Below are 27195 nucleotides of genomic sequence, written 5' to 3' on the forward strand. Positions count from 1 at the left end.
ATATAATATAGAATAGATAATATGTTACTGCCATATACAGGAGCAATGAGAAACTATTTATTTATTTATCGTATGGCATTCGTTTACACTGCGTGGCTATAATTTAAATTTACAGTTTGTGAAATAATCGATTGTTTCTTCTGTTACATTTTTGAAATCTTCCACTTGGCCTGCGAATTTCGTTAGTGGGCATTCCATGACAATGTGGCGTACAGTTTGCTCTGGGCATCCGCATTCACAGGTTTCGTTTTCCGTCCAGCCCCATGAAACTAATCGAAGCGAAGCCATCTAGTGGCCGACACTCGTAAACTTTTTTTGTTGAGTGCTTGAGTTGCTTATCTATAAATAATTTATGTGTATTATCTATGGTAGCATGCCTGTATAAGATAGAACAAAAGCGGATCTTGACTTGTGTTATTGTTTTGACTATTGTGGCTGGCCAACGTTTGTTTGAGGTGATTCTTTTATTTAGTTTTTACCATACCAGCGGAGCAGAATCCGTCCATAATAAATGCATTGCCCTAATCCACATTGTATTTCCAGATATATATTCTGGCATTTACCATTCAGCTTTGAAATTAACTTTCGTCTATGGTGTTTCCGGACCGCCAGGAACCCTTGTCTTCACGTATGAGTCAACTCAATATTCGCTCGATCGGCTTTCATCGTGCGCATGCTCGATTTATAATTTTTACATTAATACATTTAAGACCTCTAGCACAAACCTCGAGCTTGATATTCAGACAATGGTCCTTCGAGCCGGATCTAGATGACTGGAGTTTTATAAGACTATAAAGTCTTTAACCTCATATTTCAAGATGGGTGAACTGTGATGTTTGGTCGGGTAACCAATGTTTATGTTAATCTAGAGTAAAATAAGATAAAAGTTTAGCCATTGCTAGATTAATATAAACAAGGTAATTGCATTAAAGGATCTTTGTTCCAAAGAAGCATTTTCCCTATTATAAGAATACTCGTTTATTGAGACTACATATACTTGTAGTAAAATATTTGGTGTTTGTAAATGTTTAATTCTATTTAATCAACTGTCGTATAATAAAAACCTTGCTCAATGGGAATTAAGCTGATATTTTGTTACCAACTGCGCTAACAAGTCAGTGAAAATACAAAAGAAGTGTTATGAAACATAGGAAAACCTCTTTTTCCTCTGTAGATTGGTAGAAGATTTCACAAGGCCGTGGTCTTTATGTAGTGGCTACCACGATGTTTCAGTTTTATCGTGAGCATACAATACAAAAACAAATGTACCCGGACCTAATATTTAAGGTCTTTAACTTAGATTACACCTTAAGTTGCCGTAACAGACATTCGCTTTTTAGGCTCAACTGAAAATGGCCGTAATGGAAGTTGACAAAGGGCCGATATATCCACATTTGCAGCACACAAGTATCGTTCTGATTACTTTAAAAGTCGTCATGGCCTGAAAGATAAGGCGTCTGGTGCATTCGTATCTTGCGATGCGGCGGTGTTCGAATCCCACTGGCAGGTGCCAATTTTTGTAATGAAATACGTACTTAACAAATGTTCACGATTGACTGCCACGGTGTAGGAATAACATCGTGTATCAAACTTCCAAATTTATTATTTGCGTAATTAGTGGTGGTATGACGTCTTCTGAGTTCATACGGGTAGGTACCACCATCCTACCTATTTCAGCCGTGAAGCAGTAATGCGTTTCGGTTTGAAGGTAAGCCGTTGTAACTAGACCTAAAAGCTCATATCTCAAGGTGGGTGTCGGCATTTGAGTTGTAGATGTCTATGGGCTCCGGTAATCACTTAACATCAGGTCGTGAGCTTGTCCACCCATCAATGTAATAAAATAAAAACTTTCGAATTTCAGTAAAAACTACAAATGACCAAACTCTAAAGTTTTACTATAACGCTTACGTCACCCATGACTTGTGGATCGACGTTCATGCACATGCGCGGTGGCCGTCTTTATCAATAGATAAAATGTATATTTTTATTGGCGATTTTCTTGTCATAAAATGATGATAGGCGTGTGGTATAAGACATCGACAGTGCGTCGTCCATATACGCGTGAAAGTTTACGTGCGCTTAAAAAATAAATTCTCAAATAGATTCTCGTCTAGGCGAAAGTGATTTTTTGTGATCGCATCGACATAGAACGTTACATACATCATATTATTTATTAATTATCATTTTTAAGCATTATTTCTTTGTGATTAATTTTAATTCGCAGAGAATAAGCGTGTGCAGAAAAGAAATACGAACTCTGTGGTTTAATCACCAATGCGTATTGTTATGAAGCTTTGAATTTAATTTGCGTTAGATTTACTTACTTAATTTTGGGGATTAAAGATCTAGTTTCAAGTACACGAATAGCAAAATTTAAGGTAATTTAAAAATGGTACATCTTTTAAATACATACTATAGACTTCTGCGTAGATTGTAGTGTATTCAAAATCTTATCCATCTAAAGCTGTGATTTTAGTGTAGATTATTAGAGATTTAACTGGTCTTTTATCAACTTGTTCTGATAAGATGACAACCTGATATTGTGATTAGTATCTCTCTATGAACATCTAGAATGATTTATGATCCTAATCATATGTTAGTAAAAGGGATGGACAGCAGAATCATTAAAGAAGCAAGAAAAACAAAAGAAATAATTTAAAATGTGACATTCTTCACGCGAGGTGTTTAGGAAAGTGTGTGAAATACAGCGACTGGATTAGACCATTGCGTTAGTTTGTTGGTGGCAATATGACTTGTGGTTATTTCGACTACTCACAATCAAATAGTTCGCGTAATTGTTTGTTTGCTTAGGCAAAGGCTTAGGCATTGAAGAAGTTGTTCATAACCCGGAAAAGCCGTGGAACCGCGTTAGTTTTTTTTCTAAATTAATGTTAAATAAGTTTATTGTAAATATTAATTAAAACTATCCTTTAGAAAGACGACGTCGACGGTTGTCCGTGACCACAAAAACTGTGAAGTATTAACTTACATTTATATTATCTGAATAATATAATGACAATAAAATGAAAGTGAGATTATGTTATTTATTATAACATGTAAAAGTAGTTTTTATTCAATAAATAATATTAAATCAATAAATTCAAACTAAATGTTCAAAAAAAAAAACGATTTGCCATTATAACGAAACCATTATAAATCAATATTTGGCAAATAATATTAGAAAAAATTTCCACTAAATGTTCACGACTCAAGTGAAATTCATGCTGAATACACATTGTATAGTTTGAATATTTTTTTTATAATATTTAACAAGATACGTGATATTTATGTAATATTAATCACAAATATGAACGGACCCTTATTCAAAGTTCAATAATCCACTGAATGCAATTAAATTGATTAATAAATAATACGATGCTATTACAAAAACAATTACAATCGACGTGTTATTTATTGTTTGATGTTGTATTATCGAAACTAAGCATTGGCGGAAATGTGATAAAGTTTTTTTTTTGTAATCAATCCCCAAGAAACGTTTAGCAAAATTGGACTGTATTAAGCGCGGCATTAGGTGCAATTTTCATTGTCTGAATTACGAAATTGTGAGTTAGAAACAGCATTTTTTTTAAATAATATTAATGAAGCATATTTAGCGGAATGACACCGAACAAAAGCTGGATAACCCCGTTTATGAAGCAAGTGAGTAATTTTCTAATTTATATTCTGAGATATTTTGTTTTCTTATAACAATACTTATTTGTGACATAAGCCATTAACGCTAGTAGTTAATCATTTAGAATATATCCAATATTTATGCGTGTGTTTGGTTAATAATCGATACCTGTTTGGTATAATTATGTTTAATATATTACATGCAGTTATTGTAAGTTTATTTCCCAAAAAAAAAAAACAAAATGTGTGCAATTCACACGTGGTAGAAGTGAAACCTTCCAAAATTAAAATACAATTATCCTAAACGTCTTAAGTATATGTAAAATTTTGTCATTAGTAAATAATTGTAAGGTAGCGCCCTCTGTGAATTGATATTTTAATTTCACGTATAATCCTAAATTAAAATTCACTACAAGAGCTTTCATACACACGTTAGTATTAAAAAATCTCACAGATGGCGCTGTATTAAATAGTATGTATATTTCTGTCTCATTCTTTGCTGGCTTCATCCTACACATTTTTGTATTTGTGTCTCTTACCTGTCGTTTTTTCCGTTGCATCCGGTTTGAAATCACAACGATTCTAAAGAAGTTTTCACTTCAAAATAAATCTCAAATAAAAGACTAAAGATCAAAAAGATCGAATAATAAATAGTCAGTGATTAAAAATGTCATTAATAGAACGAAATTCAAAATGCAATGCAAAATGAATATAATAAGCCTTGAGGTGTCAGTCAGTATTTATGATCAAATTTCAATCATTGGTGCAACCTTAATTAAGCTCTTAGATAAATATGATTAGAGATAAATATGTTTAGAGATAAACACGCTTAGAGATAAACTTCAGTTTAAGCGCTTCCAGGATTATCATCAGAGATGCTCGATGGCACTTAAAACGACCAGAAGCAGTGCTTCTATGTATTGTAACCAGTTTGATTCACATGTACTTGTGCGTGAAATCGTTCAATTAGAATCAGTTTAAAATCGATCTTCAAAAGGCATTAACTACTGGATTTAACAAGAGAAAAATAGTGGCGTGTTTAGGCGTGTTTAATGTTTAGTGTTAGGCGTGTTTAGTGTTTAGTGTGAAGCTGAGTCGTTTTCGGGGCCGAAGGTGGCACCACCCATCTTGAGCTATGAAGTGGAAGTCTCTATTATATTGTATACGGTATTTCTTATATCCTTGAGCCAAAATCAGATCACCTTCGTATGTTCTGTGCACCTCCTGAACCGAATCTTCAAAATTTAAAACAATCTGATCTTCTTTTGTCTATTAAAAAGGCATTTATAGATTTGTATGTTACAAACATTTTCCATTTGAAACAGTTTATCGGGATATTGGTTAGTTCGAGATGATGTATAGGGTTCGTTGAAACCCTTAGAATAGTAAGTAAAATAGTACCTACATTATTAATGACGTAAAACTGTGATCAACACAATGAATGAGAAATGAGTTTTTTATTTTTGATTTTTAAGATCCTTGCTAAAGAATATTGTTACGTCAATATTGTTACGTGTTCTGAAGTCGTCGTGAACTGAAGGATAAAACGTCCGGTGCATTTATAAATAGCGATGCACCGGTGTTCGAATCCCGCAGGCGGGTACCAATTTTTCTGATGAGATACGTACTCATCAAATGTTCACGATTGACTTCCACGGTGAAGGAATAACATCGTGTAATAAAAATCAAACCCGCAAAATTATAATTTGCGTGCTCACTGGTGGTAGGACCTCTTGGGAGTCCGCACGGGTAGGTACCACCACTCCGCCTATTTCCGCCGTGAAGCAGTAATGCGTTTCGGTTCGAAGGCTGGGGTAGCCGTTGTAACTATTACTGAGACCTCAGAACTTATATCTCAAGGTGGGTGGCGCGCTTACGTTGTAGATGTCTATGGGCTCCAGTAACCACTTAACATCAGGTGGGCTGTGAGCTCGTCCATCCATCTAAGCAATAAAAAAAAGTCATACGTGGTTATTGGCACAGTGCATAAAACACGAAGTCTTCTAAGGCCGATAAGTGGATTGTAAGACATTCCAATGTTTAGGTTACAGTAGGCATCAGCTTGGCTCTGCCCCTGGCATTGCGACGACGGTAAATACTTACCATCAGGTGGGCTGTATGCTCGTCTGCCAACAAGGGCAATAAAAAAAATCTAATAATAGGCGTAGCGCGGCTCCCCCCGGTGAAGGTCAAGGGGCGACCTGAGGGGGTGAGGCCGCGCGGCGCGCTACCAGCACTCTAGCGCGCTGCCGTGGAGTGAATAGAGCGACCGGTCGACGGTGTATCGCGTCCCGACCCGGCAGGCTGGTTCTGGTCCAGCGGGGTATTCCGGGACACCAGCGGCACCGTCTGGGCGGCCCGACGGGCTGCCGTACCGAGACGGCCGACGTTTCAGAGCCTTCGATTCGCCTCGAAGGCTCCGTCGGCTGGGCGTCCTTGGGGTGAGCCGCGCCGTCTGGTTGTAGTGTTGACCGCGGTAGCCCCCCTACCTCATCCGGGTTTTGACCTCGGAGGGGATCGGACGTCGGGTGTAAGAGTGCAGGGGAGTCGTTTAGTGGGTGGGTCCTAAAATCCTTGGGCCCGCGGTCTGCTCACAACACCATGCAGACCGTTGAGTCTCACATACCCCGCGCGCCCCTTTTGCGCGGGGACCTCGTAGGAGGTTCGGCCCTCTACCCGAAAAAAAATATATGGCTGGATAAATATACCTTATCCTTATTTTATAGTGTTTCGTTACGGCTGCGGTGGGAAGCAACATCATTGGGCACGGCTGCACAATCGGCTTTCCTGCGATTCTGCTGCCGCAACTGCAGCAACCTGGCTCCTTCATAAAGTTGAGTTCGGCCGAAGAGTCATGGCTCGGTACGTTCTCCAGTCAAATAAAAGATATACAACTTTGAAGTCATCGTGGCCCAATGGATAAGACGTCCGGTGAATTCATGTTGAGCGATGCACCGGTGTTCAAATCCCGCAGGCGGGTACCAATTTTTCTAATGAAATATGTACTTAACAAATGTTCACGATTGATTTCCACGGTGAAGGAATAACATCGTGTAATAAAAATCAAACACGCAAAATTATAATTTGCGTAATTACTGGTGGTAGGACCTCTAGTGAGTCCGCACGGGTAGGTACCATCACGCCTCCTATTTCTGCCATGAAGCAGTAATGCGTTTCGGCTTGAAGGGTGGGGCGGCCGTTGTAACTATACTGAGACTTTACAACTTGCTTAGATGGGTGGACTAGCTCACAGCCCACCTCGTGTTAAGTGGTTACTGGAGCCCATAGGCATCTACAACGTAAATGCGCCACCCACCTTGAGATATAAGTTCTAAGGTTTCAAGTAAAGTTATAACGGCTGTCTCACCCTTCAAACCGAAACGCATTATAATATAAATGGTGGTAGGGCGTTTTTTGGGCCCGCACCGGTAGGTACCACCACATCCCTATTCAGCCATATAGTCTATGATGGTGAGCTTTAATAAAACTAAATGGAATTTTATTTTGTTAATATTACAGCTGCAGTATTAGGTATCACGCAGCTAGTGGGCAGCTTCATCACTTCGCCCATCATGAGTCGGTTTGGGCGGAGATTCGCTCATTTCGTGGTCACAATACCTGTTCTCGTGGGATGGTTCACGACAATATTGGCAACCAACTTTGAGGTAAATTTATCGATTGTGAAGAAAAAACATTTGAAATAAAATTAGGTATCTAAGAAAAAGAAAGGTATCTAAGGAAAAGATTTATAGGCATTTATGGCATAAGTTTTATTAAATGACAGATTTACATAAAAATTTATTATCTATATATTAATACGTGAAGCAAAAACTTTGTATCCCTTTTTACGAAAATTACGCGGACGGAGGAGTATGAAATTTTCCACACTGATAGAGAATATAGAGAAGAAGTGCATAATGCTAATATTTTTTTTAAATAATGCATAAAAGATACATTAAATCAATAAAGAAAACATTACACACACTACATACCATGTATTTGACGCACACACGCATGCATACTATTTATTGTCAAACTTTTGTTCTTGATGTCTGTTGTCAAATTGAGATTAAATATTGTTTGTCTTTGTTAATATTTTTTATAGTGTAGTCTTGGCGAAATTTGTGATTATAGAACTATAAAATACAATTATAATAGTGTACAAACTTACAATTCCAATTAATTATAGTCGAATTTCGACTACTGCGGGACCTCTAGTTTATAATAAATAATCGTATATTTTGCACATAGTTTCCAATTTCTAATTTAATTTTTCAAGCTAAGTAATATATTTTGCAATAAAACAATTTTTTTTTAAATAGACCACCTTATTTTCGCAGGAGCTGCTTCTAGGTAGAATACTTCAAGGATTATCCATCGGTATGCTGTCTCCACTTCGTTCGGTCCTTATTGGAGAATACGCTAGTCCCAGAAATCGCGGAGCCTTCCTCACAACAATATCATTGACCCAAGCGTTTGGTATATTCTTCGTGCATCTCATAGGATCAATACTATCGTGGCAGAAAACTGCGCTTATTTGCGTATTCTTCTCTTTTGTCAGTTTAGTTATGACGATTTATTCCCCAGAATCTCCCAGTTGGTTAGCATCTAAAAATCGATATGAAGAGAGTCGCGAGGTCTTTCGCTGGCTCCGAGGAAACGATGAAGAAGATGAGCTCGAAGAGATGATCCAAGCGAGAATGCTTTACGAAGACGCCGCTATCAGCCTAAAAGCCAAGAGAAGCGAGAGCCGCTTTCGAGAAATGATTACCACGATTAAAAAGAAAGAGTTTCACAAACCCATTATTCTGATGATGCACGCGTATGTGATGGTACAATTCGCCGGTGGTACCACTATGGCCGCGTATTCCACCAAAATTATCAAGCTGATCCTTGGTCCAGCAGCTAATGCTAATTTCTGGATGATAGTACTGGACACCCAACGTCTCATCTCGAATTCTGTAGCTGTGTTTGTCATAAACAAACTGAAAAGACGGACAATGATGTTTGCGACCGGCGGCCTGTGCGTGTTCAGTCAGATCGCAATTTCTGGTTACACTTATCTCAGATCGGAGCACGCCTTACCTTACGATGCGATGTGGATACCCGCATTACTGATTAATTTGCAGTTTTTCACTGTAGCGACCGGAATGTTGCCATTACCGAACGTAATCGGCGGAGAGGTATTCCCTCTGGAATACAAGAGCATAGGCGGGACCATTAGTTTAGCTACGATGTCAGTATCGTTCTTTTTGGTCTTAAAAACCTTCCCAGGCTTAGTGGACAGTGTGGGCGTTCATGGCACTTACACAGTTTACTCACTCATGCTGTGCTACTGTCTGTTGGTGATCTGGATTTTGCTACCCGAAACAAAAGGGAAAACGCTACAGCAGATTGAGGATGAGTTTAGAGGTCGCCCGTTGAATAGACAGGAGTTAGAAGAGAAAGAAATTTTCCATTCATGCCCGGTGCTGGCTTACAAAAGGAAAATGTCTATGCGCCGATGCAGTAGTCATATCTTGCATTAATGCAAGCTATTTTGAATGACAATTTGAAAGTCGTTCACGACAAAAATATATGTTATCATCAGATATCCGTGTGCTAAGTCTCACGAAACGGACGAGTGATTCAAAATACGACTTCAGAACGGTTTTACCAAACGAGATTTATGTGGGTGAATAATGGAGATTTTCAGGTTTTTATCTAACTCGGCTTCGACTGATATTGAAATGTATGAATTTTATATTGCCGTATGTGTCGGCAGCTGGTTTCTGAATGTATATAAGATATTGTTGTTACGTATTTTTTTGCGGCAATAGATGTAAAAGATTAGATTTAATCTATTTAGATTCAATGATAGGATTATGCAATACTTTATGGAGTGTTCTGTAATCAATATTATGTTTATAATCTTTATGTTTAAGCATGACACAATGGAATTGAGCGATTTTTATTGATATCAGAATTGTTGTTAATTTTTCTTTGTTCGTGATTAAAATCTCGTTTCTTTAAGTTTATTGAAGTGAAACTTCTAATACGACTTCCAACAAGGTTGCGTTGAACGCTTAAGGCTACCATGGAATAGAAAGAGACAGAGCGAGAGTGAATGCGTGGCACTCGAACGCATACGCGTAGTATACCTGTTACAGGCCAGCGCGAGCGTTAGCAATGAGTAGTGTCCAATATTTTAGAGAAGTATTTTAAAAAAAAAATACTTATATATTTATTTTTCTATCTATAATTTAAAATATATATAATATAAATGTTGAAGATTTCGCATCATAGGGGAGAAAAGTCCTCGAATGGAGGCCACGGATGGGTACCAGGAGCGTGGAGCGTCCTCCAACCAGGTGGACTGACGACTTAGTGCGCACGGCAGGAAGTCGTTGGATGCGGAAGGCGGAGGACCGCATTATGTGGAACGCATTGGGGAAGGCCTATGTCCAGCAGTGGGCAGATAAAGGCTGATGATGATGGTGATGATGATATACAGCATTCCCTATTACAAGAGCAAACTGATTTAAGGATGAAAAATTTTAAAAACCACAATAGTACACATCGAAAAAGAAGTGTTTTTTAGTTAAATTACTGAATGCCGAACTCGAGCAATTTATTGGTACATATATATCGTGTCCGAAATAATTCTATGGATATATTATAATGCAATGGGGTTTGAAACATCCAGAGTGAGCAAGTGTATCAAACTTACTGCCAAATAATTCTAAGTAAGGTGTTTGTTCCAGTTTTGAACTCTTTGCCATCTATACTAATATTATAAAGAGGAAAGATTTGTTTGTTTGTTTGTATTGAATAGGCTCCTAAAGTACTGAACTGATTTGAAAAATTCTTTCAATGTTTGGAAGCTACACTATTCCCGAGTAACATTTAAATTAATTTAAAAAAAAAAATATGGATCCTTACTAAAACTCCAATAATGTAACCTAAGGTGTAAAAAAATTACCAAAAATATTCTTTACATCGCGTGCCCTGCGAAAACTATTGATGATAGAATAAAATAATATACAACGACTTTGTAGAACACAATAATATTTACAAAAAGTGTCGCGACAGCATATGTCTAACAATTATGCCACAATTAGTGTTCTTTTATAAAAAAAAAAAACAACGTCAGATATCGTTGTAATTTTTGTTAAAGATCCGAGCGGAGCCGGAGCGGGCCGCTAGTCTTAGAATAAAGTGCTCCGTGAGCTTGTATCAAGCGAAGTGATTGTGCCGATGTTTAAATCTCGCAGGCTGGTACCGCTTTTTCTAAAGAAATATGTGCATAAGACGCGTGTTTCACGAAAGCAGAGCTTCCGCGATGAAGACGTATTATCGTGTAATGAATAAACAAACGGGCCAATTGTATTATTTTTCTGTATGTACTGGTTGTAAGACGTAATTAATGTTTAGGACGCTAATATAAAAAGCGGCGGGAATCATGGCCTCCCTGATTTTTTTAGCCGCGCATGCGCGTGATGTGACCAAAGGTTTCGCCACACCAGTATTTAGTGGAAGGTACTTATTTCGACGTGCACACAATCACTGTAGGTACTATATACAATTCAGACTTAGACATCATGATGACCTCATTTTGTGATTGCAAGAAGACGATAATCTGGCGATGGTATCTTGAGATCAGCAATACCAGGCGCACAGACAAACTCATTTCTCAAAATTGGTGACGGCGTTCACGTGGCGACGCCGTGGCAATCAGTTAACAACCGACAATCCATTCAATACCTAAAAATGTGGGTCTTGATATTTATTGAGTTCGTCTTTTTGAGCGAATCGGCAGAAATAGGCAGGTTGGCTGTACCTACACGTGTGGGCTCACAAGAAACCCTACATGTAAATTAAGCAAATGTTATATTACTATTATTATCTATATATATATATATAAATGAATTGCTGTTCGTTAGTCTCGCTAAAACTCGAGAACGGCTGCACCGATTTGGCTAATTTTGGTCTTGAATTATTTGTGGAAGTCCAGATAAGGTTTAAAAGGTAGATAAATATGAAAATGCTCAGAATTAAATAAAAATAATAATTTTGTTTTTCCTTTGATGTGTCCCCCGTCGGAAGGATTCCTTTTGTTTGTTTTAAGTTTATTTTATACAAAAGTTTAGGTATTTTATTTATCGATTGAGGCACTACGAAGTCTGCCGGGTCAGCTAGTCTAAAATTAATTGAATGCTATTATCGTTCGTATAAGATTTTGAATGTTCCCTGTACTGTTTGTTTGGTGATTGCACATGACGTTTTGTTTGAGGATCAATTTTAATTGTAAAACAAATCTTTGATGTCGTCTTTGTATATATGTAATCGAACTTTGATAATTGTATATTAAATGTAATGGATGTTATTAAATTATTTATTGAAAAGCAATTTAAGATTTTTATTTCAATTCGGTATGTATACTATTATATTAAATATTTATCGATAATTAAATTTGGTAATCGATATTTGGATATTGAATGAAATAAAAAACATAAATTTTTTTAATTTTTTTATTTGAATTTCTTAGATAAACGTGTCGTTTTGAAGAACAGCGTCATGAAATCGTGTAATAAATACACAATAAAAATAAATGCATTAATTACACAAATATTATTATTTACACGATTACAAAAAAAATATATTTATAAAATAAAACAATAGGAAATTCATTTGTCTACTTAATAACTACATAAATTACTCTATTATAGCTAATAATACTCTTGGTTAATACCTATTATTAATAAAGGTTCGTGTTTGCACACTTTGTTCTAATAACTCGATTCATAAAAAAAGTTTTTTTGTTTTTATATCACTGTCATTATCGTAACCGTTAAAAAATAGGAACAAAAAAACATTGCCATTACCAAAATCAGTTTTTAACCATAAATAAAATTCATTACCTTTAAACACCAAAATATATTCACTAAAAATATTTAACATAAATATAATTATGTTGTGAGCATTATAAAATTATTATATGACGTAGAATGTCCGAAATTCAATAGGTACAGATAAATACAGAAATCATTTATATGGATTTTATATTTGCGGATACTACTAGCGTAAAAGAAAGAAATTACTTGAAAATTTCAATAAGTCTGAACGGTTTTGATGAAAACCTTTAGAAAAAAAAAATATGAAAATAATACCGAATTATGAATCTAAGGTATTCTCGAAATCTGTCAACGACTGACATTGACATATTAAAACGTCAAAGCCAATATATTATCTGTACACATTGTAGGCTGAGAGACCTATACAATTAAATTGCATCATAGCATAAAAACCGGACGCGATTTCACGGCGCTGTTACATCGACACCTAAAACTATACAATGATAATGGCGATTTACATATTTCCAGCGACACAAGTACAGTTTCTACAAAATAGAAGCGTCAAAAAAGTTTTTTTTTATTTCTTCTATGAAGTTTTCTTTGGCACCGGTAATGTCCTATTTTTTCTTAAGTCGACAACAAAGACTGATTGCCAATGCCAAAGAGCGCTTTAAAACGTATTTTCAGTATAGGAAGATCACTTAGCAATTAGAAACTCAATGAATTCTTAAAATCGACTATCATCGATAAATTAATTACACATGAATAATTATAGTAATGTAGTTATTTTTTTAGAAACTGTGATCACACATCACTGGCTAACTTCGAAATTATCACAAGTGGCATTGACATTTGAGAAGCATTGGAGCCAACGTTCAATACGCCAGGAATACATTAGAATATCAATACATTAAAAAACAATAATTTATACATATACATACATATTTATGTTCCAACACATAATAGTTGTTTTTTGAAATATGTAATATAATACTCAGTGAACTATCTAAATAAATAATTTAATAAAAAGCATTTCAAGCAGCATTTAATGAAAATGACCTATCCAAGTTACAAACAAGTCTACGATGCTAAGATTATTTTTAAAACGCTTTTATTAGTTTGTTGTGTTGTACGTAATCTTTGAACGTCATTTTTAACGACTTCAAGATGTTCGATTAATTTGAAAATTAAGCACACGCATCAAGGACCGATGACAAAACAACAATTTTATAACTTCGTTCTTATATCCGGAGCAGTATCGACAGGATGTAATAAATTGTTACTTTTGTTATTTTTTACTTTTGTTATTGTTATTTTTTTAACTACATATATTGTTATCTATACACTAAAAGGTCTATTAGCATTTTCACTGTTAAAAAATGCGATCCAATTCCCGTATTCGCGGCTAAAGATTTCTTTATTCGTATACATTATTATTATTTATTTTAAATATCATACTTGCGTACTTCTCTTTTCATTATGTACTTGCAAATTAAAATCTCAATAAATATTGCAATAAGTTTCAAAATAGCGTGTACGGTCACAATTACTTCGGTCCTTTCAATATAAAGTTCCGGATCAAAGAAAGTCAGTAAGTCAAAGAAATCGTGACTGAAATAGATTAATTAGACAACTAATTATGTGATTATATGTATGTATATTACATATAATTAAATGACATTAAATGATGTAAGCATCCAATAGTGTTCCGGAAATTGTGCAATAATGAAAATACATTTTAACGTTTGACGTTTTGTAAAATATTCACAATCTTTTTCAAAATAATTTAGACAATAACTGTTTCCAATTAGTCACAATAATAGCTATGTCTTTAATCCTCGCTAATATCTCAGCACAAACTTATTGAAATAAAAACTTTATATCAATAGAAATTAAGGAACTATTCGCGTACCTTTCGTAACTCAGGTCTGGTATGTTAGAGAGAAAATTTTGTCTTCGACTTTTTCAAATAATTCTAGATCTTTTTATGGCCCGATGAGAAATTATTATCAACTGCCGTAGTTTTCTTTAAAGCCTCAAATAATATGTTAGTGGTATAGTCATCAACAATAGCGTGAAATCGAACCTTTGATCTCGGCACGCACATTGCCGAGCCATCGCCAAGAGGTAAAATCAAATTCTTTTTAACTTTTATATTTAAACAAGTCGCATTCGATAATTTTGTGCACGACTGTACATTTTGATGTATACAGGGGTGAAAAGCTATTTGGTTTAAGCGACATTTCGCTTAACACGCGACATTTATCTTTATAATTGAATAATATGCAATTTCGAAAAGGGCACATCTCTGAAAATGTAAAATGTTCAGGAAATGAAAAAAAACTGATTATTTTCTAAAGCAGTGTAAATTTTAAAATATTAACTTTTGAGATACATTTTAGTGTTAATTAGCAATTGAAAATTACTGGAATTTTTATAAAATGGGTGTAGGTAAGCCTCAAAACTACATGTATATGAAAAAAACGTATTTGACAAAATATGCGACATGTGCCCTTTTCGAAATTGCATATTCAATTGAAGGTCCGTTTTATTTGGTAATAGCATCGACAGTTCGATATTTTTAATTGAACTTCAATTAAGCTTACTCCATTCAAATAGCTGAAGAAGATTTTTTTTATGATAATCTATCTTTTCCAAATTTAAACTTGAAATGGCTTTCCTGTAAAATTTGCAAACATTTTGCTTTTAAGCCAAACAGCATGTCACCCCTCGATTAGGTAGGTATTATCTAAAATACGTTATTAAATACACACAACAATGTTTCAATGATGTATTCATATTCCATTTGAAAAGTGTCATGTCAATTTGTATGACGATGGCTATTTTCACGGAAAAATAGCCGTTATTCAGATAGAAATACGAATCGTTTTTGTTAAAAACAGTCACTGGTGGCAGCGCTCATTGTAACTGCGAGTGCTTTGGTACTACTGTCTCGACAATTTTTGCCGCGTACTCTTAATGCCTTCCAGTTTATAAGTCATGTCTCAAAGTCAGCGGCACTTTCGTAGCTATGTCTGTGAGCGTAGAGCTCACAATAGCCTACCAGTTCACGTCTATAAATAAAAAAGTTAGTCAATTTAAAACTAAAAATGGAAAACTAAGTTCTCCAATCGTATCAGTTTCATTATCACTAATCGATCTTTAAGACCCACTCTAATATCTAACTAGTGAAGGACAAAAGACGTTCTCGAATTAATATCTCAGTAAATTTTTATTTAAACTAAATTCTAGTTACAATATTTTCATTCAAAACGATGACTTATATGCGTCGCAGTAATAACCGTGTTATTTTTATAACAGACGCTTTTAACTGTCATTATAGTTTAATTTTTTTTTATATATAATATTGATTTTTTTATCGCCCTTTTAGGCAGACGAGCATACGGCCCACCTGATGGTGAGTGGTTACCGTCGCCCATGGACTTCAGCAACGCCAGGGGCAGAGCCAAGCCGTTGCCTACCGTTAAAATTTCATCATTATTAATATTGTGTCATCATGATTAGTTATAATGCTTTGCAAATTATAGCATGACTGTGTTTTTTTGTATTAAGCATCTGTTCTACGTAATACAAAAATTACAAGTACTTTATAATGTTTTATGAAAAAAATTTACATAGAATGTATTTTAATTTTAATTCACATGTGCATGTTACCAGATGTTTAAGTTTATGACGGTGATGATCTTGCCTATCTCGATTTCCCTCTAACGAGAGAATATCAAATCGGCCCTCCACAAAACTAATCCATGCTTAATTTGATACTAACTAAACTTTGAACTAGTCGGACGCGATCGAGTTTAAACCTTTGGCTGCAAGATAAGTGCCCGGTGCTCTAACATCTACCAGACTCTGGAAAAGACGTATCTGAGAATGAATCTATTTCTGAGAGACCTAAAAGACTAAAGCATAAATTAATGCCGTGAAGCAGTAATGCGTTTCGGTTTGAAGGGCGGGGCGGCCGTTGTAACTATATTTGAGACCTTAGAACTTATATCGCAAGGTGGGTGGCGCATTTACGTTGTAGATGTCTATGGGTTCCAGTAACTACTTAACACCAAGTGGGCTGTGAGCTCGTCCACCCATCTAAGCAATAAAAAAAACAACAAACAAAAGAGTGCAAAGTTAGAGAATCCAGGCGCTTGGTAACAAAAATCGACGTAATTACTTCAGTGCGCCGCGTAGGGCACCGGTGACCTACATCGCAGTCAAAGAGTTTAATACACAATGAAAATCGCTCACACAAAGTTACTTAACTAAATTTTGTTTATGAAAAATTATTTACAAACATCTCAATAGTGTGGGCAATTTGAAGGAAGGCGCAACACGATCTTAACTCTATTAGCTTAAGACTCAAAATTATTTTTATACTGTTCTGTTAATTGTATTGCTATATTTGCCCAGCGTTGTCTTCGTTCACCGCTGTTTCTGGTTCGACGCGCCGTTCAAACTCTGGAGTTCAGTGTAGGGTTTTTTCGAGATGAGTTTGTCGACTTCGCCGTTACAGCAGCCTGCGTAATCTTTACGTCTCTTGTACACCATTAATCTGGAATCATAATTAACAATTAACATACCTAAATCAGCTATGAAGCAAACATTTAAAAAATATTAGATGATTTTTTTTAATAATTTTTTTTTTCTCAACGAGGGTGCTTTCAGTTCTTTTTACCTATAGTCACGAGACCCTGATTTTTACAATTTATCTCGAATTATATGTATTTTTTTAATAACTTTATCAACTTTATCAATGGTGGTAAGACCTCTTGTGAGTCCGCACGGGTAAGTACCACCGCCCTGCTTATTTCTGCCGCAAAGCAGTAATGAGTTACGGTTTGAAGGGTGGGGCAGCCGTTGTAACTATACTTGAGACCTCAGAATTTATATCTCAAGGTGTGTGGCGCATTTACGTTGTAGATGTCTATGGGCTCCAGTAACCACTTAACACCAAGTTTATGAGCTCGTCCATCCATCTAAGCAATAATAATAAAATAAAGAACTCCCTAACAGGTGGGTAAGCACTCTATAGACAGCAATGCGTGGATGCTGCAACTTCGAGATGCGAAGTCTACATTTCAATTGGCTTTACAAAATATGTCCAGAGGATTCAGTTATACGATCCAATAATAAAAAGGAATTTATTTAATTCCAATCACAAAAAACATCAACCTGTATAGTCACTACTAATAATTCATTATCTTGTTTGTTTACGTTTGTCGTTCTAATGTCATCTGTTAGTGTTTATCTGTCAAGAATGAAGATGTCACGACGTTTGCATTGTAATTACTGTTTAGTTTTGTCAAATAAACTTGTAACTTGTCCGGAAGAATTTGGAAATTGATCCGAACTAGAGGTCCCGCAGTAGTCGAAATTCGACTATAATTCATTGAAATTGTAACTTTGTACACTATTATGATTTTTCTATCTACTTCTATAATCACAAATTTCGCCAAGGCTACACTTTAAAAAAATATTAATAAAGACAAACAATATTTAATCTATTCTCAATTTGACAACAGACGTCAAGAACAAAAGTTTGACAATAAATAGTATGCATGCGTGTGTGCGTCAAATACATGGTATGTAGTGTGTGTAATGTTTTCTTTATTGATTTAATGTATCTTTTATGCATTATTTAAAAAATATATTAGCATTGTGCACTTCTTCTCTATATTCCCTATAAGTGTGGAAAATTTCATACTCCTCCGTCCGCGCAATTTTCGTAAAAAGGGATACAAAGTTTTTGCTTCACGGTTAACATATAGATTCATAACTGCCGATCGGAAGATATTCATTTTATTAACCGACAGACACATCTCACTGAGTTTCATGCCGGATCTTCTCAGTGGGTCGCGTTTCCGACCTGGTGGTAGATTGTGCGAAGCACTGCTGTTCATGGGGCCAGTGTTAGCAGCACTACCGGTTTGAGCCCCGTGAGCTCACATACACGTTAGGGTGAAGGTTAGGCCCCTCAAGGCTATCAGCACAGGTACGAAAAAAAAAAGAGTGTCCCGTTTCCTGGGCCTATCACTACTTTCCTATTAGCCTCGCCCAAATTATATTGAATTAATTGATATTATAATCTTATACCTTTAAACGAGCAATTCTTATATATATATTATATATAATCTGAATCTCGGAAACGGCTCCAACGATTTTCATAAAATTTAGTATACAGGGGATTTCGGGGGCGATAAATCGATCTAGCTACGATTTATTTTCAGAAAATGTTGTTTTATTCATGTTTTCAATAATCAACTCTTCACGACATCTATTAGCGAAAAATAATACTATTTTTCTTAATTAAGGGCAACTAACCGCTTTAAAGACACAACAAGATGGCGTTATAAAAAAAATCATCTAGTTTTACTATTACAGTCGATAAATAAGTGCATCAAATTAAATAGTGTGAACGTAAATATAGTTAGATTTTTATTTAGATTTTTTTTAAATGCGTTTTGGTCAACGAGTTATTTTTTTATTGCCCTTGTAGGCAGACGAGCATACGGCCCACCTGATGGTGAGTGGTTACCGTCGCTCATGGACGTCAGCAACGCCAGGGGTAGAGCCAAGCCGCTGGTACAAAGTTGGTACTTTAGCGATAAGTACTTTTTAAGACCACAATCGAAATTAGTTTAGGTAAATTCAATGAGCATTCTGGATAATTTTCTGGGAAATTTATGTTTAGTCATATCGAAGCAAAAAACAAAAAAAATATTATCCCTATGGAAACTTCTCGAAGGAAAAAGACAGGTGTTTGTGATTGCTACTTTAGCACTTTGGTACTTAGCACCAAAAATCACTTTTGTCGCAACATTGTACGATTTAAATCGAATCACACGAGGCATGTACAGTTTCAAGGGACGACAAGGACCACCAGCATTCTTCGTGTTTACGTAGCTGATTTACTGGTGGTAGAACGTCTTGTGAGTCCGCACGGGTAGGTACCACCACCCTACCTATTGCAGCCGTGAAGCAGTAATCCGTTTCGGTTTGAAGGGCAGGGCAGCCGTTGTAACTATATTTGAGACCTTATAGCTTATATCTCAAGGTGGGTGGCGGCGTTTACGTAATAGATGTCTATGGGCGCCAGTAACCGCTTAACAGCAGGTGGGCTGTGAGCTCTTTCACCCATCTAAGCAATAAAAAAAATGGCTCACGAAAATTAAAACAAAAATTATTGTAAACAAGAAACAATAGACAATTTACACTTATCAACATAAATGAATTGACTTGTAATTCTCCTATGCCTGCATACAATCAAGTCGTGTATGAATGATAGTGATGTCTTAAAACAACACGCTGTATATAAAGGTACAGATAATTCGTGTTCGTGAGCAATCATTTAAATGCTGTAGCTTCCACCACACTGCGACAGTGCAGTTCCGACCTTAATGCAGACAACACGTAAATACTTGAACAAATATATTACAACTGATGTTACGTGACGAACAATGAGTAATGGAATAGTATTGATAGTAATAAATAACAAATTCACTCGTAAAGGGAGATGATAGTTGTGCTTCGTGGTGTGGCTTACAAAAATATTGTCTTGTTGGTGAGTGAATTTTGATTTTGTTGTCGAATTGGCCAGATAGAGACAAGATGAAGATTTTAAAAAAAAATTTGAACGCATTCTCCTTGGAACTGTGTACATTTCAATTGGCATCTTATTATTTGAAACGTTAACCTTGTTTTTATTTAAGCGACAAAAAAAAAACGATCGACTTTCTGTTTTTGCCTTTCAAAAGCCTACTGCTACTTCAGGCTTGGGCTATTGCTACCTCCATCTTGCGTAATCAAATTTGTACTTTAACTCAATAAAGAAATGGTCTATTTCCATAATGCAACGTCAACGTATAAATGAATATGCAATTTCGAAAAGGGCACATGTCGCATATTTTGTCAAATACGTTTTTTCATATACATATGTAGTTTTGAGGCTTACCTACACCCATTTTATAATAATTCCAGTAATTGCTAATCAACACCAAAATATATCTCAAAAGTTAATAATTTTAAAATTTAAATAGCTTTAGAAAATAATTAGTTTTTGAAGTGAAAACTTCTTTAGAATCGTTGTGATTTCAAACCGGATGCAACGGAAAAAACGACAGGTAAGAGACACAAATACAAAAATGTGTAGGATGAAGCCAACAAAGAATGAGACAGAAATATACATACTATTTAATACAGCGCCATCTGTGAGATTTTTTAATACTAACGTGTGTATGAAGGCTCTTGTAGTGAATTTTAATTTAGGATTATACGTGAAATTAAAATATCAATTCACAGAGGGCGCTACCTTACAATTATTTACTAATGACAAAATTTTACATATACTTAAGACGTTTAGGATAATTGTATTTTAATTTTGGAAGGTTTCACTTCTACCACGTGTGAATTGCACACATTTTGTTTTTTTTTTTTCATTTCCTGAACATTTTACATTTTCAGAGATGTGCCCTTTTCGAAATTGCATATTCAAATGTTTCGTTTTATTTTTCAGCGGGAAGGATGTAATGCAACTTTACTTGCGGGTGTTAAAGGACCTCGTACATTTTTGGGATAATTACGATGGCGCAGCATTTTATTTGGCGGTGATAAAAATGTGTTTTCATTGATTTTGACGTTAAATCTAATAGCAACATGTAACTCTGTACGTTATACGAAATAAATTAAAATTCTGTTTGTGTTTTCATTTATACCACCTACGTTAGCCTGATCTTGCGCCATTTATTATCACATTATACCTACTATTATCACATTATTTCCAATACTATAATCTTCGTGGTCACGAACGACTAAGTAATCATTATTCGGCATTTTAATATTGTGCTTACTGAGTTTCTCGCCGGATCTTCACAGTAGATCGTGATTTCGATCCGGTGGTTGACTCACCGAAGCACTACTCTTGCTAGGGCTAGTGTTATCAATTCTTTCAGATTGAACCCGTGAGCTCAGCTACCGTACAGCGCGAAGTTGGAATAGCCACTTAGGCTACCAACGATGAAGTGAGGAAACTTTGTAAATATGTCGACTATATAAGACGCAAGATTAATCTTTAAAACTATTTTCTATACTGTCTGCGGTTCGGAGAAACCAAAAAAAAAATACAAAATTCGCTAACCAATCAAAATTAGACCATAATTATTAATATCTCTAAATTTAAATTCATTATATGCAATACATTTTATCTTTTGTTCTCATATTGACTTTAATAAATTTAAACTTCCGCCATAATAAAAAAAAAGTTGGTAAAAAAACGAACTCTTTGACTATTTTTTTTTATTGCTTAGTTAGGTGGACGAGCTCACAGCCCACCTGGTGTAAAGTGGTTACTGGAGTGTATAGACATCTACAACGTAAATGCGCCACCCATCTTGAGATATAAGTTCTAAGGTCTCAAGTATAGTTGCAACGGCTGCCCCACCCTTCAAACCGAAACGCATTACTGTTTCACGGCAGAAATAGGCAGGGCGGTGGTACCTACCCGCGCGGACTCACAAGAGGTCCTACTACCTAAATATAGATTAATTTAAGTTTTTTAATAATGATGACCTAGTGATATGTTTATCTCTTTCACATTGGCGGATTCAAACACGATCGAAAGAGGCAAACTGTACTTTTTAAGGAGTATAGCTACATTTTTAAACAACATAAGTAAGTCGGCAAACAATCTAAGTAGTTACGCTGACGGAAAGCATAGCTATTAAATAAAAACTCATAATATAAATTTCCTCATTTAATGGATTTCTTAATGTTTGTGTAAGTATTGGTATCAAATTTAGTTTACGGACTTATACAGCTACTTAATATCATTTATACAAAGTCTATAGAAAAATGTAAAATCGATATAGCCAATTTTTGTTTCAATATTATTATTCATATTCACGTTAGAGACTAAGGGTTCAAACATGAAGGAAAACCAAACAAATGATTAATGGGAATGAATTAGTGAATAACAATTATTCATCTAGGACTTCCCTATTTGTAATGGCTAGTGCCCTGTGAATTATCCAATACAATGTGAATGGATGAATACGAACCAAAAACGATACTAACCAGAGGGGAGTAAGATTCAAATTGAATAAGAGACGAAGAAGCCATATTATTATTGAGGGGTGAAAGACTATTTGGTTTAAAAGAACATTTTTGCAATTGCACAGGAGATCCATTTAAAGTTTGAAATTTAGAAAAAAAAATATCACAACAAAAAAACTTCTTTAGCTATTTGAATGGGCTAAATTTAATTGAAGTTCAATTAAAAACATCGGACTGTTGATGCTAATCTATACTATGATCTAATATATAAATCTACAGTGGTTTTTACGGATGTTCCGTTATAACTACTGAACCGTGCATCCGATTGACTTGAAACTTGGTATCCATGTAGAAAATACATGTACATTAGCCTATCCATTAAGGATAGGCTAATATTTATATGAGTGTTGAACTCCCTAATAATAATGACAATAAATAATAATGTTAATTTTAAATGCCCAGCGAAGCGGGCGAGTGTATACGGCTAGTACCAAATAAAACGCGTCTAGTGCCCACCAATTACAAAGACAATTAACGCGTAATAAGCGAAATGTTGCTTAAGCCAAATAGTGTTTTACCCCTCGATATAGTTTTTGTTCGAAGACGTACCGGATGCATTCTTTATGAACAAAAAGTGACTTCAGGTTATCGAAGTTGGATCGTTAGGTTATCGTTACTGGTGGTAGGACGTTTTGTGAGTCCGCACGGGTAAGTACATAGGCTAATATTTATATGAGTGTTGGACCCCCTACACCAGTTGCGGGGGCTATAATGATGAGAATGTTTGCGGGGGTGAGAAATAATAATGTTAATTTTAAATGCCTAGCCAAGCAGGCGGGTACAACTAGTATTATATAATATTCATTTATATTTTTCATTTTACGCATTTGATAACGCCAACAAGGATGGCAATTTAAATAGGCACTTTTTTTAAAAGCTTAGAAATCGTACTTCTTTTGTTTTTAATAATGTTCTAATATCCAGTTAGTTTTTATTTATTAGTGTATTATGTACTGATTAAATGAAATTGCCGAATTTCAACACGCATTACTGGAAAAATAGACGACAAGTTAGATAGATAAAAATCCTTGCCTAGTTTTCTTTATTTCAATAAGAGTTTATTTTATTGCAATTTTATAATAAATTCGTATCGTTTCGATCTAACTCTAACTCTTAACCACTTAACTTAGACAAGGCAGCCACAAAACTGTGAGATTTGTATATTGTATAATAATTAATTTATGGTACGTAATCACAGGAAATTAAACAAGGTCGTCGTAGGTAAGTGGTATTGTTAGCAAATTGATTTATAGCTGTAACAAAATAACTATACAAATGGCCAAGGTTGGGGTATTTACGTCACTACTCAATGGTAAATATGATGATTTTATTTTGCACGGTATTTTGTACTTTACTCTCTTGGGATTAGTTTCGTTTTAGAAATAGCAGCAATTAATTAGGTGTTGGATTTATGGTATGGTGCAATTTGGAAGAAGCGAAATGGTTTTTAGGAGTCTTGTTTTATTTTACTGTTGGAGGTATCGCAATTAGTGTTCAGATAGAAGAAGCTCATGATCCATACAGTATATATATATCCACTGACATATTTTCTCCTCCTAAGTAGAGTCCGTGAGCTCACCTTCCAAAAAAAGGTAGGTTTGGAATCATTTTCACACACTACTCTCATAGCTTAGACCACATTTCAATAGAGCCGAGATCATTGTATGTAATATCAGTAGTATCAGTTGTGTAATATCATCATCAGTGTGAGGGTGATAAAAGATGCGGGTACAGTAAATTCTTGTTGTAAACTTTTAGATTTAGGTCATTACTATATTATTACTATATAATTAGCATTAAGGTAAGCTAGCTAGAAGATACGGGTATGCAACATGACTTCCTAATCATAGTTCTCACTCAATTGTTTCACTACTATGAATTTTTTTTTGAAGAATGGTTACTGGTAGCCCTAAGGCCTTTCCAGTTTCACCAGGACAGATAGGCGAGCACGGGTTCAGCCAGAAGGGGTTACTATGATCATAAGGACTGGCAGGATTGGTGTTAACCAAATCAAATTATGAGAAGGATAATATCGAGGGGGAGCGACATTTCGCATTTAAAACGATATATTCATCTTCGTAATTAAAGGTGCGTTTTATTTAGTATTAACATCAACAGTCTGATGATCTTAATTCAATTCAACTTAATTAGGTTTCTTCTTCTCCATCTCTGAGGATCGTGACTCCGTTTCAGCTTGTCGACTGCCAGCGTCCATCGGCTGCGGTCAGTTGCCTGGTGTAGTGCAGCGCTAAGTGGTCCGCTGGTTTGCTCGGGTATCTGGTCGGACCAACGTTTGGGGCTCCGGCCTCTAGGACGTTTTCCTTCTAATTTTCCAGTGACCATCAGACGTTCCAAGTTGTCTACGCCTCTGCGGGCAACGTGGCCTAAGTAGCGCATTATGCGTTGCAGGCAGACAGGTGGTAGACAGGCGTTGAGCGTTCTCCATTTTAAGTTGTTGTAGGACCGAGATGTTCGTGCGGTGGGCTGTCCATAGAATCCTTAATAGGCGGCGCCAACACCACATTTCAAAAGCACAAACTCTGTTTCGGTCAGCTGCTTTTATTGTCCATGTTTCTGCTCCATAGAGAGCGATTGGAAAGATTCCAAACTTTGCTCAACTGTGTCATAGCTGTTTTAGTGATTCCAATACGTCTGCGTATTTCAGGCTCACAGCTCCCCTTATCATCCGTGATCACAGAACCAAGGTAGGCAAATCGGTCTACGGTTTCATATTATGCCAGAAGATCCGTACGCTGGGTGGATGAGAAGCGGTCTACGACTAGCACCTTGGTCTTGCTTTTGTTAATTGCTAGTCCCATGTTTAGGCTTATAGCCTCTAATCTGTCCAGAAGCTCCTTCATCTCCGCCTCAGATGATGCAAGAAGTGTGGTGTCGTCGGTATATCTCAGGTTCGTTATCTGAACTCCACCTATTTTAACGCCTCCTTCCCAGTTTTCTAAAGTCTGGCGCATTATGTATTCCCCATATATATTGAAGAGAATAGGTGAGATATTTTTTTTTTTATTGCTTACATGGGTGGACGAGCTCACAGCCCACCTGATGTTAAGTGGTTACTGGAGCCCATAGACATCTACAACGTAAATGCGCCACCCACCTTGAGATATAAGTTCGAAGGTCTCAAGTATAGTTACAACGGCTGCCCCACTCTTCAAACCGAAACGCATTACTGCTTCACGGCAGAAATAAGCAGGGTGGTGGTACCTACCCGCGCGGACTTTCAAGAGGTCCTACCACCAGTAAAAAAGTGGTGAGATAGCACATCCTTTAAGTAGATTTACTTCATTGAAATAACTGAAGAAGTTTGTTAAGATATTTTTTCGAAATTTTAAACCTTAAATGGCCCTCCTGTGAATTTGCCAAAATGTCGCTTAAATCAAATAGCCTTTAACCGCACGATATATTGTAATTCGAATATACCTTAGTCACTTAACCGAACACGTGTCTTATTAATCCTTGCCCGATATAGAGACTCAACATTTAGTTCGGGCAAATCGATATTATATCTAGATTTTTTTTATGGCAATAGTAGTTCAATCTAGTTACGACTTCAGAGAGACGGTATTTTTACATTCTGTAAAGATTTATATTGAATTCTGAGTATTTTTCGATAATATGTATGAAGAATGAAAATCAGTAGCACTTATAATTTAAAAGGTAATTTATGTAATCGACTGATGCAGTCAGGACCGTGCTACTAGCTACTATACCAGGGGTGGTCATCTTGATTAGACCCAAGCTCTACTGTCTACTGACGAGCACTCTGCGATCTACCAATGACCTTTCTTGCAATTTAATGAAACAATGTAGTTCAGTATACAAATAAGCAGCATATGTTATTTTATTAAAAAGATTAAAATAAACCTAAATCTATACTAATATTATAAAGAGGAACGATTTGTTTGTTTGTTTGTTTCGAATAGGCTCCGAAACTATTGGACCGATTTGAAAAATTCTTTTTCCATTAGAAGCCGACATTGTCCCTGGTGAACATAGGCTACTTTTTTTATTTATTTTATTTTTTGTTTTCATGTGTTTTTTAATGTTTCCGAAGCGAAGCGAGGGCGGGTCGCTAGTTATATAATAAAAGAGAACTATTGTGTAGAACAGAGGATAAATAATATGACGTAATGGCTATTAACAAATGATACAAGATGAAGATGATGCGTGCAGCAATTGGTGATTACGTTGCGAAGTCTGTTCTACGTATTTATATTTTTTATCTTGCCACGATCGACTGAACAAATAGCCAAGATTGACCGGTCAATCGCGATCTACCGGTTGGCTACCCCTGTACTATACCATCTCTATTAATGATTACCGGAAAGGACCAGAGATTGGTTTGTTGAATTCATTAAGCTAAACGAAATTCATCTCTACGACGTAATAATTAAGTGTTACCCGACAATTTTTGTAAAGGCGATCCTATACGAAGCAACAAGACCTGTCGTTTGAATAAGTACGGTTCCAATGTCGGGGTCAATTATAATAGGACACATAAATCACTCTGGAGAATGAGGATGTGTGGAGGTCAGGTAATGTTCTCGTATTTAATCACGGAACGGTATAAGATAGACTGCAGGACTATTTA

General features: G+C 35.9%; 2 protein-coding genes and 1 long non-coding RNA gene across 8 annotated transcripts in view; 2 read left to right on the forward strand and 1 right to left on the reverse strand.

The window, feature by feature from the left end:
* The first annotated feature begins 2026 nt into the window (after nucleotides 1–2026).
* On the forward strand, nucleotides 2027–11677 carry LOC114253541 (facilitated trehalose transporter Tret1). Its single transcript, XM_028188470.2, has 5 exons — nucleotides 2027–2378; nucleotides 3492–3660; nucleotides 6360–6495; nucleotides 7153–7298; nucleotides 7974–11677. Exons 2-5 carry the CDS (start codon nucleotides 3619–3621, stop codon nucleotides 9159–9161), a joined length of 1512 nt encoding a protein of 503 aa, XP_028044271.1. The 5' UTR covers nucleotides 2027–2378; nucleotides 3492–3618; the 3' UTR covers nucleotides 9162–11677.
* Nucleotides 11678–14616: 2939 nt separating this feature from the next.
* The window catches only part of Treh-2 (trehalase-2), an 80572-nt gene continuing 67993 nt past the window's right edge, over nucleotides 14617–27195 (reverse strand). For all 6 annotated transcript variants that reach the window (XM_028188530.2, XM_089739882.1, XM_089739883.1 and 3 more), the window contains one exon: nucleotides 14617–17031. In XM_028188530.2, coding sequence (XP_028044331.2) covers nucleotides 16902–17031 — 130 coding nt within the window. In that variant the 3' untranslated portion in view covers nucleotides 14617–16901. The remainder of the gene's footprint in view (nucleotides 17032–27195) is intronic.
* Nucleotides 19840–21169, forward strand: LOC149499492 (uncharacterized). Its single transcript, XR_016325714.1, has 2 exons — nucleotides 19840–20040; nucleotides 20992–21169. It is a non-coding gene; the product is annotated as an uncharacterized LOC149499492 (long non-coding RNA).

Source organism: Bombyx mandarina, chromosome A1 (genome assembly GCF_030267445.1).
Source record: "Bombyx mandarina strain Sakado chromosome A1, ASM3026744v2".
Taxonomy (NCBI): domain Eukaryota; kingdom Metazoa; phylum Arthropoda; class Insecta; order Lepidoptera; family Bombycidae; genus Bombyx; species Bombyx mandarina.